This window comes from Scomber japonicus, chromosome 6, assembly GCF_027409825.1.
Source record: "Scomber japonicus isolate fScoJap1 chromosome 6, fScoJap1.pri, whole genome shotgun sequence".
In the NCBI taxonomy this organism is placed as follows: Eukaryota; Metazoa; Chordata; class Actinopteri; order Scombriformes; family Scombridae; genus Scomber; species Scomber japonicus.
Window position 1 is genome coordinate 15,664,059 of NC_070583.1, and position 14,801 is coordinate 15,678,859.

Consider the following 14,801-nt stretch of genomic DNA (forward strand, 5'->3'; position numbering starts at 1 on the left):
CTGGAGCCAAAATCCATGGGACTGGAACAGGCAGGGCTGGGTAGGGCGGGACAGGGCTGGAGAAGATAGCAAGGGAGCATCTCGGGTGGGTGAGGGGTAACTGAGTAGGGGGGATGAGTCACTAGCCTGTAATATGAGCCCATCACAGGACAAGAGAACCGGGGCACACAGAGAGGGAAAGAGACAGATGAATGAATGTGAGGTCTCATAAAGCTCCCTCTCTTCTCCTTGTCTCTGGAGTGACATCACAGTGGGATCGGTGCCATCTCCCAGTCTCTGGCAGAGACTTGGTTCATTCATAAAGCCTGGACTCCTGCCTCCACTCAGAATGATGCAATGAAACAAGCAGAGCAGGCAACCAGACCCAACAAATAAGGTACAATATGCTTTCTATCATGCGATTGAGCTATAAATAGCCCTATAGAGTTTATTCAATCAGTGGGTGTGTGTTGGCGTGAGGAGTGGGCTGTGAAAAAAATGAGGACAACATCTGAAAGGGATATGTATGCCAGCTTATGCCCCTCTGTGGTGAAGCATATGGTGGGATTTCTCAAAATCAGTTCAAGAGTCCATTTCCTGTGGCTAAGTTGCCACTTCCTGTGGGAAGTGAGGTGAACTGTGGGTTCAGGTGAGGGTCAAACATTTCAGATCCACCACTAAGGCCTTCCTGAATTTCCCTACATGCAGGTACATATGAGCAAGGTCACAACAAAGTGCAGGGGAAAAGAGCAGAGGTCCTGGCTACTTGCCAAGGACTTATAATTGGCTCTTTAAGGCAGACCAGTCTACCCACAGAAGACCAGAGGTGACAGTGGTATCTGAGAGAGAGCCTTTGATGGCGATCCGTATCTGGACCCCTGGTCTGAGAACGCAGGGTCATAAACTGTACCAACATGAAGGGGGCCCATTCAGCGCCACAGGGTGATAAAGTGGTGACTGAGTGCTGCAGTGGAGTAAGAGGAGGAAGACGGGGTGGCAGTCTAGTTTTGAGAGGGCTGCTTGTTCACTCAGCCGCTTTGCTGTTTAGATTTTCATCTCAATGCCAAGGACCAGAAATAGAAGTGTAGAGCTAGTTTAAGCCAAAGTGAAGAAGCCAGACCAGACCTAGACCATGCCTGCTCCAAAAGCAGGACAGTGTTAACCTAGAGAGATCCAACACACAAACCAGGACCATCCCACCCTCATGAACAACGGTGCTGAAACACTAGTTTTATTCTTAGGCCACCACCACTGCCTTCTGGCTGCCCTCTTGCAGCACAAGCCTGTGGTGTTGTAAAGCAGCTGTATAGGACAAGGCCACTACTGCTGACATCTGTCTTTGACCATGAAACTAGAGTTGTCCAGGATCATCACCACCACAGACACACCGGCTACTGAAGCAGACAATAAGTGAGACAAATACCCTATAGCTGTCTTGCTGTCTTTCTTTCTTCCACTCCCTCCATTTCTGAAATCATATTAGCTTATAATGTGAAAGTGCATTAACTCTACTGTTTATGCTAAAGTCTAAGCGCTTGATATGACATTACCTCTGAGTTTTAAATGATCCGCGCCACCGCCAACAGACGCTAGACATATTTTTGCTGAAAGCTTGATGGAAATACTTTCATTTCCAGGGGAACGATGGGAAACAGAGACAAAGCACTTTTAGCAGGATTTGGCTGCTTATTGCTTGTTTAACTGCCTACAGAGTTTGTTGCTCTGTGATCTTCAGCAGTGTGAAAAAGACTTGCTTTTAGGTATGCATCAAGTATCAAAGGTTGAGCAACGATAATGTCGTTTTCACAACAGCCCATTTCACAATCTTCAAGTTCTCTATTACTTGGAGAAGGCAGACTTTTTTTTTTTTTTTAAGCTAAAACTCGATATGCACTACAACTATATACCAGCAGCAGAGCTCTGACAAATTTCACACAACTTCAAGGTTTTCTATGACCCCCTTGTATGTTAAATATTTATAATAAAAGCACTACTTAATCCAAAAACCCTGATTTATACATCAGTTCAAGGCATATTCCCTAACACTGTGGCAGGAAAACTAGAAATGACATCGACTACTGTACTGGAGGGTGCAGGTGGTGTTATCCTCGCTGTATCCAGGCTCGCTGTACTCCCAGGCTCCATCCCTGTTGTAAACAGACAGGGGATGCTCTGGAGGAACTGTTTAGGCATTAAACCAAACACACGACATATCTGACAAACAGTTTACTCTGTGTATTGCATTTTTTCCACAAAACATGGGGCCTGCCCCATTTCTTAGTCCAAACTGATAAATTCCACAACCAGGTTCTTGATATAAGTGTGAATTATGTGGAACACTATACAGCCACACATTCACACACAGCCACTCAACTGTGCTTTTGTACACATACAGTACTCACATGCATGTACATCTTGTAATGGCTGGGTCTAATTATACATCATACATGTATACGAAACTTGTTGCTTGTTTGATGGCGAACTATGGGCGACAGATGGATACTTGATAAATAAATTCCCCCCAGACCTCAGTGTTTTCATGTTGCGTGCCTCACATTCCACCTCTGTTTTACAATCGCTAATGTGCTTCTCACAGCTTTCTTGTTTTCCTCTAATGTGACCAAAAATGACTTGTGGTCTAAGTGGCAAAATGGTTTCAGCTCAAGATGATGAATTACCCTTCTATTTTAAGCTCAGTGTAGGCTCCATGGCTAATAGGAGTATAAAACATCAAACATCTGGCCACATCTCTCTTTCTTTATCTTATTTAAGATATGTGTTATTTCTCATGACAGTGTGAAACACCTCAGCTTTGGCTGACGGTGCTGATGAAAAGATGTAAACCACAGTTTGATAACTGGAAAGTTACAACTCAGTGTTTTGCAATAAGAGATGGAAGTAATTTCCACAACATGCGCGTATGATTGCAGATGTGTAAACTCATGCTCATGGTGTGTTCTCTAGCTCTCTCTCTCGCCGGCTCTCTCTCTCTCTTATACACACAAGCACGCACAGACCGTGACTCATTCCATCAAAGAATGACTGGACTTCAGGGAATATCGTGCTGCTTCATTTGACAATGTGACTTATCATGATGAAAGCAATGACCATATCTTGTACAATTCCTGTTCGATGACTCAAAATTTGACCCTGTTACCATGCAAGTACAAATAAAACAAATGCATGTTTTAGGCAGCAAACAGAGCATCTCTAATGAGTATTTATGTGAAGCCCAAAGTTAATTTTCCACCAACACAATGACATCTCTGTAAGCAAATACTGTCAAGTTCTCATTATGTTGTGGATGTGTGGGCCTACACCAGATGTAGTCAGTAAAAGCGACTCATTTCAATATGTAAAAAGTGCAGACACAAGGGAGGTCAGGCAGACAAAGCTATGGAATCCAGCTGCTTTTACTCTCATAGCAGCAACCCCAACGGCAGCCGAAACACTTCACATTGCTCGACCTCCTCCATGGCTGCCAGAACACATGTGCCTCCCATCTGACTGCGTCACTTAGGTCCAACCCATCATTAGAGCCACATAGTCGCACCTACACAGCAGAGTCTGCCTCTTCAAACAAACCCTTTTTTTTTTTAAATCAGTCTTTGGATCGGCAGGCCAATCAATCAATACAAAATTTGACACTTTAGGTCTGATACACATAAAATCTGTGCCTGTCCCCCATTTGTTCACCTGATTACAAAAGCAGCATGCAATGCTTACTGACTTCAAAAACAGGTGGCGTGCAGAAAAGGCAGACAAAAGAGAAAACAGGGGAAGAAAATCTGGAACATACACTGAACAAAATGAGTGACACAGCCTCGTTGTGGACAGATGAACATCGGTGGTGAAACAAACCCGTTTCCTTGATTCTCAAAGCAGGCATGTTTCTAAACTATCCCACTTTCCATTCCATTATAGGAAACACAGCTCCTAAATGTGGAACCATATAATAGAAACAGCAACAGAGCGAGAGGACCGAAAAAGTTTTAAAGCACTCGGGATGATGTGGAGATACGCGGGTGGTGGTGGAGCCATTCTGGGGCAGCGTCAGGCCAGTTAGGGGTTCACAGTCTGACTGGTTATGTAGGAAGGAGATAGGCCTGTGGCAGCATAAACCAGTAAGCGAGCCAAACAGACACACCGTGGGATAGCCAGTGGCGTGTGGTGCAGCAGGCGTCTAGTGCCATGACTCAGGGATTACAAGCAAGGAATGAGTGGGGATGGGACAACGTGCGAACATAAGGAATGCACTATACACCACATCAAGGTGACATGAGAGAAACTCATGTGGCCAGCAGAAAAAAATAGAAGCAGAGGAAGAAAGGGAAAGGAGTGGGAGGAACACTGGAGGGTGAATTGGGTGAGTGGGTGGGTGAATGATTGAAAAGAGTTGTCTGTTACAAAAGGAGCTTGTTAATGCTTTATTTCTCCCGCCAAGGAACATATTTTCCTTTGTTTTGGTTGTTGGCTTTTTTGCAGAATGTGAGTAAAACGAGACGATGTTGAAGACTGATTGCTGTGAGGGGCTTTCTAATAATTTTAATCTTCTTCTATTTTAATTTTAGCCAAGACTATTTTCTACCATCAAATCAGCCACACCTTGGAAGGTCTCTCTCTGTTTCTCTTTCCCTCTCTCTCCCCCTCTCTGTGGCCCATATGCTTACTATTTAGCAGACTGCTGTATCTGCTGCTAACACGCCTTACTTTATGACTAAGCTTTATAAGCAAAGATTAAGGCGTGTAGTCACCAGGGAAGCGCCAAGATAGGACCTACGCACTATAATGGTTTTATGTTTATATGGGCAAGATTGCGAATGACTGGCTGAAGGAAAAAGCAATGAATGAAATGCTGACTGAATGGGGGGGATAACCCATTTGATGTAACACAGTGGCATCAATGAGCAGTGCCAGAAAGAAACAAAGACAGGGTCATTGTGGAAATTCACAGACAGCCACTTTACTACTACTACTCACCCAGTCTGTCGACAAGCCTGACCAGCACAGGGAGGCTTATTGAGGACGCTGGTATCTGTTACCCTCTAGGCACAAACATGGCCTGGTCAAACACTACCTAATGAATTATGGGTGATGCACTGAACACTGGGCTCACTAATCAGGTTTTGATCCGGCAAACCATATCGCCCTCCGTTTGACATGGCGCACATCAGATGAAAAATGGGCCTGTTTGCTCCGTTTGGCCCGATTCATTGACAGACCACATCAAGAGAAGCCTGGATCACCCAAACAGTGTTTGCACAGCTGCCAGGCAGCAATGCACACTAAAACATTGGCATATATTACACTGCACTACTGAAGGAGTGCTGACACAAACACACTGAAGCAAAAAAAAAAAAATCTGAAGCTTATGTAAGACTGCTCTGACAGAAACTAACCCTCTCCTCACCATACCAACATGGGAGGCAACCCAGGAGAGATAAGTCACTGATGCCTTTGTCATCCGTGTGGTATGGCCTGTGTGTGCTTGTGTGCATACGCAGCAGGGGTGGAACAAGATGCCATATAAGGGCTCTCAGCAAAATCATCAGGAACGCCAGCTATAACAAACAGCAGTGTTTTGATCAGATAAAAGTGAGACTCCCCCTCTTGCACCTTCTATGCCTCCATGCATGCCACCCAGCAGGGCATGCTCACAAACATTCCTGTCAGTCACTGAACCCCGACGAACAGAGAAGGAAAGTAAAAGAGGGACGAGTCACTGAAGTCTGAAACAGACCAGTCTTTATACTGTAAACGGTTGACAACTTTCTGGTATTAAGTTTTAAACCTATACTTAGATAACCTTAAATGATCGTTATGTCAAGATCCAACACCTTCCATACTGAGTAACATTCCCCCTGTATTTGAAACTCGTCTCTGCAGGGCTGACACTTTCATTATGTCTATATGATGCTCTCAATAATAAGTGGCCATGATCTGGGTTACATTGAAGTAAGTGTTCTATATGAGGATTTGACTACTTTAACACTGAACAGAGGGATAAAAAGCTTGGTGGAACGTTAGAAGGTGTGTTTGGGTGCACCTCTGACCTCAGAAGTGTGTGTGTGTGTGTGTGTGTGTGTGTGTGTGTGTGTGTGTGTGTGTGTGAGAGAGAGAGAGAAAGAGAAAGACAGAGAGAGAGAGAGAAAGAGAGAGAGAGAGAGAAAGAGAAAGACAGAGAGAGAGAAAGAGAAAGACACAGAGAGAGAGAGAGGGGACAGGCCATGAGTAAGCTGACACTGGCTACACTTTCATCACAAAGGAAAACAAACAATATAGTAAGGTGGGCTGGAAACCACAAGAAAAGAAAAAATAATAAATATATATATATATATATATATATATATATATATATATATATATATATATACTTCCGCAATGCCATGGTACTGTGCTGGGGGACCAATCAACATTCATTGTAGGTTGAAAGCATCACTGTTTTGTCTTTTTTGGAATCAGGAACAGTGAGAACGTTAGTAGCATGTTTATCTTGTAAGCGTGATAATACCAAGGAGTGAACAAGAACAATGAGTGTGTGTCTATGTGTGCGAGAGAGAGGTGGAGAAAAGATGTGCTTGTCTCAATTTGTGAACTGCTCCTTGGCAGCCTCAGCTTGACCCGGGTGCACCCAAGTTGAGTGCAAGCGGGAGTGAGCATTGCGAAATGGTTTTGCAAGATAGCGCTACGCTTTGGCAACTTAACTGCAGCCGTCAGCACTTTTAATGTGAGTTAGTGAGATGTGTATATGAGAGTGTACGCTCTGCAGGTATTGACAGTGAGGAGAAGGTGGTTAATGTGGTGAGTCACAGCTCCTTGTGGGTCAACACTTGCAATTAGTATCAAATTTCCATGATGCATCAGTGCTGCTTACTGCCTTACAAACACCACCTGAGCTGCAAAAGCACAGGGGATTAGTTAATGTAAAAAGCTGCTAAATGCAAATTATCCAAACACACCACCATGTCTGCCATCTTTCTGTTTAAAATACAGTCACACAAAATGAGAAGTGAAACCACACAAAGGTTTGAACCCAAAACCCAAACACAGCACACAGTTGTGGGCTTCCCTGCCTGTGCCCTGGACAACCCCTGCAGCAAGCCAAGTCTTCCAGGCAGCAGGGTCAGAGAGGCAAGCCTCAGCACTGCAGATTCATCACCTCAGCCTGCCTCTCCTTCCCTTTGGAAAGTCAGTTTCTACCACTGAATGGGGAGGGGGGGGCGAAAGAAGGGAGGGAGGGAGAGAAGACAGCGGGGTTGGTGGTAGGAGAGGGGGAGGTGGGGGGTGATTAGGCACCACTGCCTGTCTCCCATGTCTGCTGGGCAGAGTGCTTTGGCTCTCCCAGAATGGCACTGACTATAGTCAGAGATGGGTGCTTAGATGGGAGAGAGAGGAGGCTGAGATCCAGAGAGAGATTAAAGACATAAGGACAGAAATAGAAGATATCAAACCTACAAAGCACAGTCAAGTTACACCAGTCCAACACAAAACATGACAAAACTTTAAATAGACAACAGTTTAAGGATAGGCTGTTTGCAAAAGCAAATCTGGAGAAGCCATTAGTATGGAACATGCTCAGTGAAAAACATAGTATGTCTAAAAATGTCACATCAGACTATCAACATTGAAAAACAATGAATGAACTTAACATTTTAGTTGCTATAAGTTGTGCCTGTATGATATAGTCAAGTAAGGTAACTGCTAGCAGTGTCCAAAAATGTGTTAACTATTGTGTTGTAACTTTTTCAGATTTGCGCCCTGTTTCACAGACAACGTCATGTTATGAATTATAAAAGGCACGGCTGAGAGCATGATTCATTCAATAAGAGAAAAGAAACACACAGGGCATACTGTACAGCATATTACATGATTGTAGAGCCTCAGGCGTGACTGCATTTTCCTGTTGCGTGTTGTCCAATATTGAGCAACCAACACATCTTCACAGTGAAATATGTTCAGGACGTTATGTCCCTCAGAGCGCATCTATTTCCCGACAATTAACACTCTGATCTGCCACCAGCCCGTAAGCTCACAAGCATGAAAGGAGTCATGATAGTCTCGTGTTAACTGTCAAGCTCTTACAGAAGAGTTGTATTACTCACCGTCCATTTTTTCAGCCTTTATGATTGTTAACGTCGGTTTCATATCGACAGCTGCCGTCATGACCATCAGATCAGTGTGACTTAATAACGCCGCGTCCCTCTTTTATTCTAACAGCTCCAAAAACACAATATAAGGGAAAATGTTGTCTTCCTCTGGCGCCCCGGACAATTCAACTGGCCGATTTGTAAAGCCTCTCTCTCACACTAAATACCGATTCCGTTTCTTTTACTCTTAACTTGTCTTTCTCTTTCCCTCTCTGGCACATACACACAGACTCCCTCTTTTCCTCGTTCTTTCTTACTCACTCACACACTCCCTCACTCCTTCCTCTCTATCTCTGGTTTATGGGCGTTGCATTGCAAAGAGCGGAGTGCGACGACAGCTGAAAGGGGCGGTGTTTGGGACTGACTTGCCAGTTGATTCACAATTCAATTACAATACCCCCCCACCACACACACACACACATACACACACTTCCCCCCGCCCCTTCACACACACGCGCACGCTCTCTCTCTCTCACACACACACACACACACACACACACACACACACAATTTAATAGTAGTCTACTACCACCTCCCTCGTATCTCTGTGAGAACATACTTGTCCCAAGACCCCTTCACGTCAGGAGTCAGGAGTCTGTATGTTCCCGCAAATGACTCCCGTTTTACAGGGATGAGAAACACTCAAGAGATGTCAGAGTTGTTGAACAGTTTGGAACTATAGTAAACCACATCATAGGGGGACACCATCCTAACATGACAGTAAACACTTCGTAATACCATCTTTTATGCCAAAAAGTAAGTTTTATAATAATATAAAGACAACTACAGTGTGGGTTCCTCTAGAAATATTACTGAAATGCTGCAGGCAAATTCTAGGGGATAAAAACAACATGGAGTAAAATATAATTTGCACCACAGAATCATTGTGAATGTCTTTAAAAACATTATAGGAACAGTAGTCTACTATTGTAGGCTATTTCCTAAGTTAAGTAAGAAACGAGAGGCAAGTCTTTGGTAATCGTTTTAGATCTTAAAATAGCTGTGTACAAATTAATTCCCGTAACAGTCTAGATGGGTTAGGGTTTTTTATTTATATTCGAACATATGGTGACTATGAGCTAAAAAATCAGAGTCCAGTCTGTCTGTGTCCTATACTCTGCAGTTCCAGGCGTCCTCATAACTTGTAACTCACCCTCATAAACACCTCAGAGTATTTCCTGTTCACCTTGTACTGATCAATAAAAACAAACTATGTCTTTTTTCCCCCTAGATAGCCAACCTAACATAGGTATGAATCTTTGCAAATACATATATTATGTGTGAAATCCTTCTTTTTTAAAGTAAGACATAGAAATGGTACATGGTTTAGTCATACAAATATTAAAATCAATCAAACTGGGTATTCTGTCACCAAGACCATCAATGAAAATCTAGTTTGAACAAGGGAAACTGTCTGTTCTGATTCCCAGTTTGCATTGCTGTTTTTAGACTTTTGTACCTCCTTATCTACAATAATCAGGAACAATGACCATGCCTTACTGGAAATTGAATCAAAAATTTGCTCTGCCACTGGAAAAGAACAAAGACAAGGGAATGATTTGGCTTTTTAGCCACAGTATGGCTCCACTGCCATTAGGGAAGACCTCCCATGACAACGGAAACAGCAATAACAGATTTTAATAGTAATTCTTGCACAGGTTCTAGTGGAACCTACTGCTTGCCTACAAATGCAAGAAAACTGGGCTCCACTAAGAAACAATAAAGGAATATTATGGAGTCAGGTTAATGTAAATGCTTTCAATCTTTTCTTCATTAATCAAACAAGGTAAATTGTTTTTCTCAAATGCACCAGCGCTCTATTTCCATAACTCCGCCTTCATCTTAAGCAACCTTGTTAGAGTGACTCATGCAGCGCACCGACCATGAGCGTCAACATGATACTTCTGTATGTACTATACTCATGTATTTCTAAATGGGATGATGTGGATGGAGGCAGGGGAGCCAGGAATATTGATCATGCATGGATTTTTAAACTGGTGGTGCTTCACCAGTTCCATTAGCAGCCCTGGATCAGGTTTCATAGGCCTGATAGGAGCCTCGTCTGGGAAGAGTGCTGGTGGGTTCTGCGGTGAGAGGAGCTGCATCACCAGGGTCAAAGTAGAGGGGGTGATGGAAGGAGAAGAATGGACGGGGGAGCAGTTTCTCTCACTCCATCCCAGTCAGTCAGTCAGTCAGTCTCTCACTCTCTCTGACTGGACCTTTTTGTTTTCTGTTAATGAACTCCCTCGTATCTGTTCTTAAAAGGACAGCCTCGGTCCTTTTGTGCCTAAGGGTAGCCATTAGAGGTTTAATGGTGTTGCTGACTAATACCTTTGCTGGCGTCAATGTAGTCTATTTCAATTAGTGCTTTCTTCGGCCTGTCTTCACATCTTTACGTGTAAAATTTGCATGAAAGCATTGCAATGGTATTTCCCAATAGTTCTGAGAATGCATACTTCTATGATATGATCCAGCCTGAATTACTAAACTGATTTTTATTTTTTATTTTTTAAATAAATGAATAGGCAGTTTGTTGACAAGGTGATAACAATCAGCATTGTTGCTTTAAATTCCTGTTGCCAGGAAACACACTGAACACATTTCTGTTCTCGTATCGCAGTACAGTAAGTTACTGATCTGTTTCTCAGAGCACTGACCATTTGTATTGCCAAAAGACAACCGGGTGTACAATGACCCTGAAACCAAACACATTTTTATGAAAAGGACATGGTGACATGAGGAAAATGATTCCCATAAAAAATGTAATTGTTAAATAGGAAAAAAAATGACTTTATCTCCAGCAAGATCAGCTGCTTGAGTCCAAGTTTTACACAATACAAGCCCAGAAAACAACTAAGGTCGAAACAAACTGTCATTTCCTTTTAGACAGAGAGATTGTTAATTGTCTTACAGTCTCATAAAACAACCAACAAGTGTATGTGCTAGTACACTTGAGGACAAACGTCCCAGATCAAACAAGTTTTGGTTTCAGTGTCTCTTTTCTTCACCTGGCAAATGCTGTTGCCATGGTTTTGACAGTTAGCCGGCTTCACTCATTTGCCTTGCAGTATAGCAACCCTAGCTGAAGCAGCTCGCTCTCCTCGCTGATCTCTCCTGCTGTCTCTGTCTCTCCCTGGCACATCTGTGTTGTCTGCCTGTCTATAATCCTTAGATGTAACCGTTGCACCTGCTACTTTTCATAGAGTTAACTGAAAGGTTATTCGATTTAGAGCAATCCATACACCTGTCAAGTGCCATTTCTTCTTTGATGTTGGAGGAATTTGAATAGCTTTAACTATTCTGGTTTCAACACTACACATTTTGTTCCACATTTACAAATATAAAATATAAAGTGATGACTTTGCTGGAATGAAATCGAAGAGTGAAACTTCTCAGACAATGGATACATTGTGTGAATAGACAGCATTTAGCATGTAATCAATCAGTCACTCTTTCACAGACACTCAAGCACACACACAGTCGTGTGATGAGCACAAACGCACATAGAGGGATGAAGAGAGAGAGAGCAGACAGTGAAACAGTAAAACAGTAGGGTCCTTATGGCCTCTGTCTAGTGGCTCAGTCTCAGCTCTATCTGTGGTGGATGCTGTCTGAAGGTGCCACAGGCTGGATGCACTCCTGCTGAGATCAGAGGGTTAGTTGGGACAGGAGCAGTGTATCCCAGTGTGTGTGTGTGTGTGTGTGTGTGTGTGTGTGTGTGTGTGTGTGTGTGTGATTGTGTATGGTGTACTGTGCTTGTGTATGGTTTTCCCTTGTGCCTCGCATTCCAAAATCTGTTCAGACAGAGTGCTGGTGTGTATGTGTATGTGTGTCAGTGTGTGCATGTGCGCTACTAAATTGTGTGCATGTAAGTGCACTGGGAAAGTAGCAGGGCCTCCCTGAACAAAGGCTCAGCTCTTTTCTGAACAATTAGCTTCGCTAAAAAGGACATCTCTTCCTCCATTAGCGGCACCACGTGCCCCCCATCACTCCATTGTGCAGATAATTCAATTATCCCCACCCCCCTCTGAGTCTCTTTGCCTCCCAGACCTCCCTCCCTTCGTCTTGCCCTCCCTCTATCCCTCCCTCCCTTTTACCAACAAGCTCTCAGATAAAGCTCCACTAGTCCCCATAACTGAAGAAAAAATACATCAGTCTGCAGTTTTAATTTATTTTTTATTGAATAAATGAAGCTTGTGTATTACACTCAAAATAACAGTATACTGAAATGAAAATAATCCTGTTGTAATAATACAGTTGCTTGTTTTTTGGTTACTTTTCATATAAAGGCTCTTTATATTGTGATTTATTCGAGGGCCTTTTATTGAAGGACTGGAGTCCACTATGAACACAAATAACGAGACAAAGTAAGAGGTCTTACCGTTACTGTTGTACACTCATTGTAGTAAACCGTCTGTGAATATTGCTATGCTAACAATATAAACATTAAAACAAAGGGAGGTCTCTCAGGATTCATTAAAGTACCACCTTTCCTGATGAGCTGGCATCTGTTGCATCATCACCCGTCAGTGATTGCGTGTGTTTCAGTACTGCATGTTCTCCAACTGAAGTGGTTTGTAATTAGTCACCACCCTATCAGGAAGAACTTACTACACTAACAGTTCCTAGAAATAAAACTTGTAGAATTATGGGAAAGTTTTTAATCTGCATATTTGGCTGATACTCTAAAGTGGAGCATCTTTAAAATAAGGACAGAAAATATTGACTCTAAAATAAGAGGATCTTCAATAGATGTCAGTTAGGGGTAATTTCCATGAAGGTCAAAAGATGTACTATTAAAAAGTACTCAAATTAATGGTTCTTCAAAGAGAAAAAAATATTCACCAGAAATGAATTGTTGAGATTATCCTTTTAGTTCAGGGAAACAGTACTTTGGGATACAAATTACAGACTGACTCTATTGTAAACATGTCCATTTTAACACACAATAGAACCACTCCTCAGAAGTCAGATACTCATTCCAATAGTTCAGACTTCTAAAAATACAATAAAATCTACACATGTACAGTGAAGCAGCAACAGATAACCTCTTTCCTCTGTTTATGGAATAACACCTCTTGCCTCAGAACTATCATCATAACATGCAGTTCAAATCTAGGACCATGGCAGCAGTATAGACCCATTCCTCTACAGTTGTCTGTCGCTTTTCCGTGTTTCCACTCTTGTTTTGTTTTATTGTTGGAGGGGGAAGTGTGCGCCGGCCTGATTAGCATCACTGTTTCCTCCTTTCCCATAACCCCCCAGACCCCCGCAGGCTGCCTGTTTACTTTTAGAAATAAAAAATGGTCCTGCACCCGTGAGGACGTGCCCCTCATCAGAGGCGAAGCCCCCCGCCCTAAGGCTCCACATCTCAGATCCTCCTCCCCTCGTCTCTTCTCCTCCTACCAACACCAGTCCCAGTCCTGTGACTTATCCCTCTCCTTATCCGTCTTTTCTCCTCATACTCTATTCCACCCACTCTCTCTTTTCTTTCCACCCTGTTCCCCTCCTCTTCCAACTGTCCAGCTGTCAAATCACATCAAATAAAACACAGGCCAATGGTCCCTGAGTGCCAGATCACAGCTGTGTCTGCGTGTACTAAATGGGAGTGCATGTTTTAATGTACAGTGAACTCACCAGTGCCTGGGAGTTGGTGTGTGTGTGTGTGTGTGTGTGTGTGTGTGTGTGTCTGTGTGTGTGTGTGTGTGCGTGCGTGTGTGCGTGTCTGTGCGTATATGTGTGTGTGTGCTTTACTGAATGGGAGGATGTTGTAATACAATACACACCAGAGTGCAGGGTGCGAATTTAATGAATGAAAATGTGGAGTGCGCATCACTGCAGGATGTTTGGTGGAGGTTGGGGTGCATGTGTGTGATATCTATGTGTGGATTTACATACGATTGCACACAGAAATACACACAAACTTTTTTTTCTCACACACACATACACACACTTGTACATTGTGAGTTTTTACAATGGGAGTTTACAACAGGATCTATGGTGCAAGTGTTGGATAGTGAAGAGTAGAGCTGGGTTAGTGTAAACATCACTGTGGCATGGCTGTTGTCAGGAAGCAGTGTGTGTGACATTGGGCTCTGGGCCAAACATGCGATGGTCCTTTAACATCCAACATCCCCGCCTCACATCTGCTCTGTGCTTTTTCTTTCTCACACAAGCACATTTCATTTTAACAACACCCAGTCCATTCTTAATGGGGAAAAAAGTGACTTCAGCTGCAAAATCATACATAACCTACCTCACTTACTAAATGTTAAATAAAATATATCATCCCATATATCTAGGAAAGATTTGGTTTGTGAGGGAGTTGGGGGATTTTGGCAACTTTCACTAAAGAGTTTGAAGAATAAGAGGAGTTTGCATTTACACAAATTTCTCTTTACATGAATGGACTGATGCTAGTGACAATTTAAGCTTCACAGACCTGAATCAAACTAAAAGAGATGCCTTAGAAGTTCTGCTGCCACACGACCCCACAGGTAGAGTAATTATTTCAGCTGATCTTTATCTGATATGATTGAAAGGGATAACTAAAACAACAGGACAAAGACAAAATTATGCATGCCTCCAATTCTAATTGAAAAGAATATTAGTGATCAGAAATGGCAAGCCCAAAATATTCAAGGGGAGGCTGTGTTTCAGTTTGAGAGAAATGAG

At 42.9% G+C, this 14,801-nt stretch overlaps 1 protein-coding gene across 5 annotated transcripts in view; it reads right to left on the minus strand.

The window, feature by feature from the left end:
- ets1 (v-ets avian erythroblastosis virus E26 oncogene homolog 1) overlaps window positions 1-14,801 on the minus strand; it is a 36,878-nt gene that overhangs the window by 15,813 nt on the left and 6,264 nt on the right. Inside the window, exon 1 of one of the 5 annotated variants that reach the window (XM_053321116.1) lies at window positions 8,082-8,351. The exons of the other annotated variants lie outside the window; for them this stretch is intronic. Within the exon in view, the coding sequence (XP_053177091.1) occupies window positions 8,082-8,148 (67 nt within the window). The 5' untranslated portion in view covers window positions 8,149-8,351. Of the gene's footprint in view, window positions 1-8,081; window positions 8,352-14,801 lie in introns of those variants that run through there. 5 annotated transcript variants of the gene reach the window in all.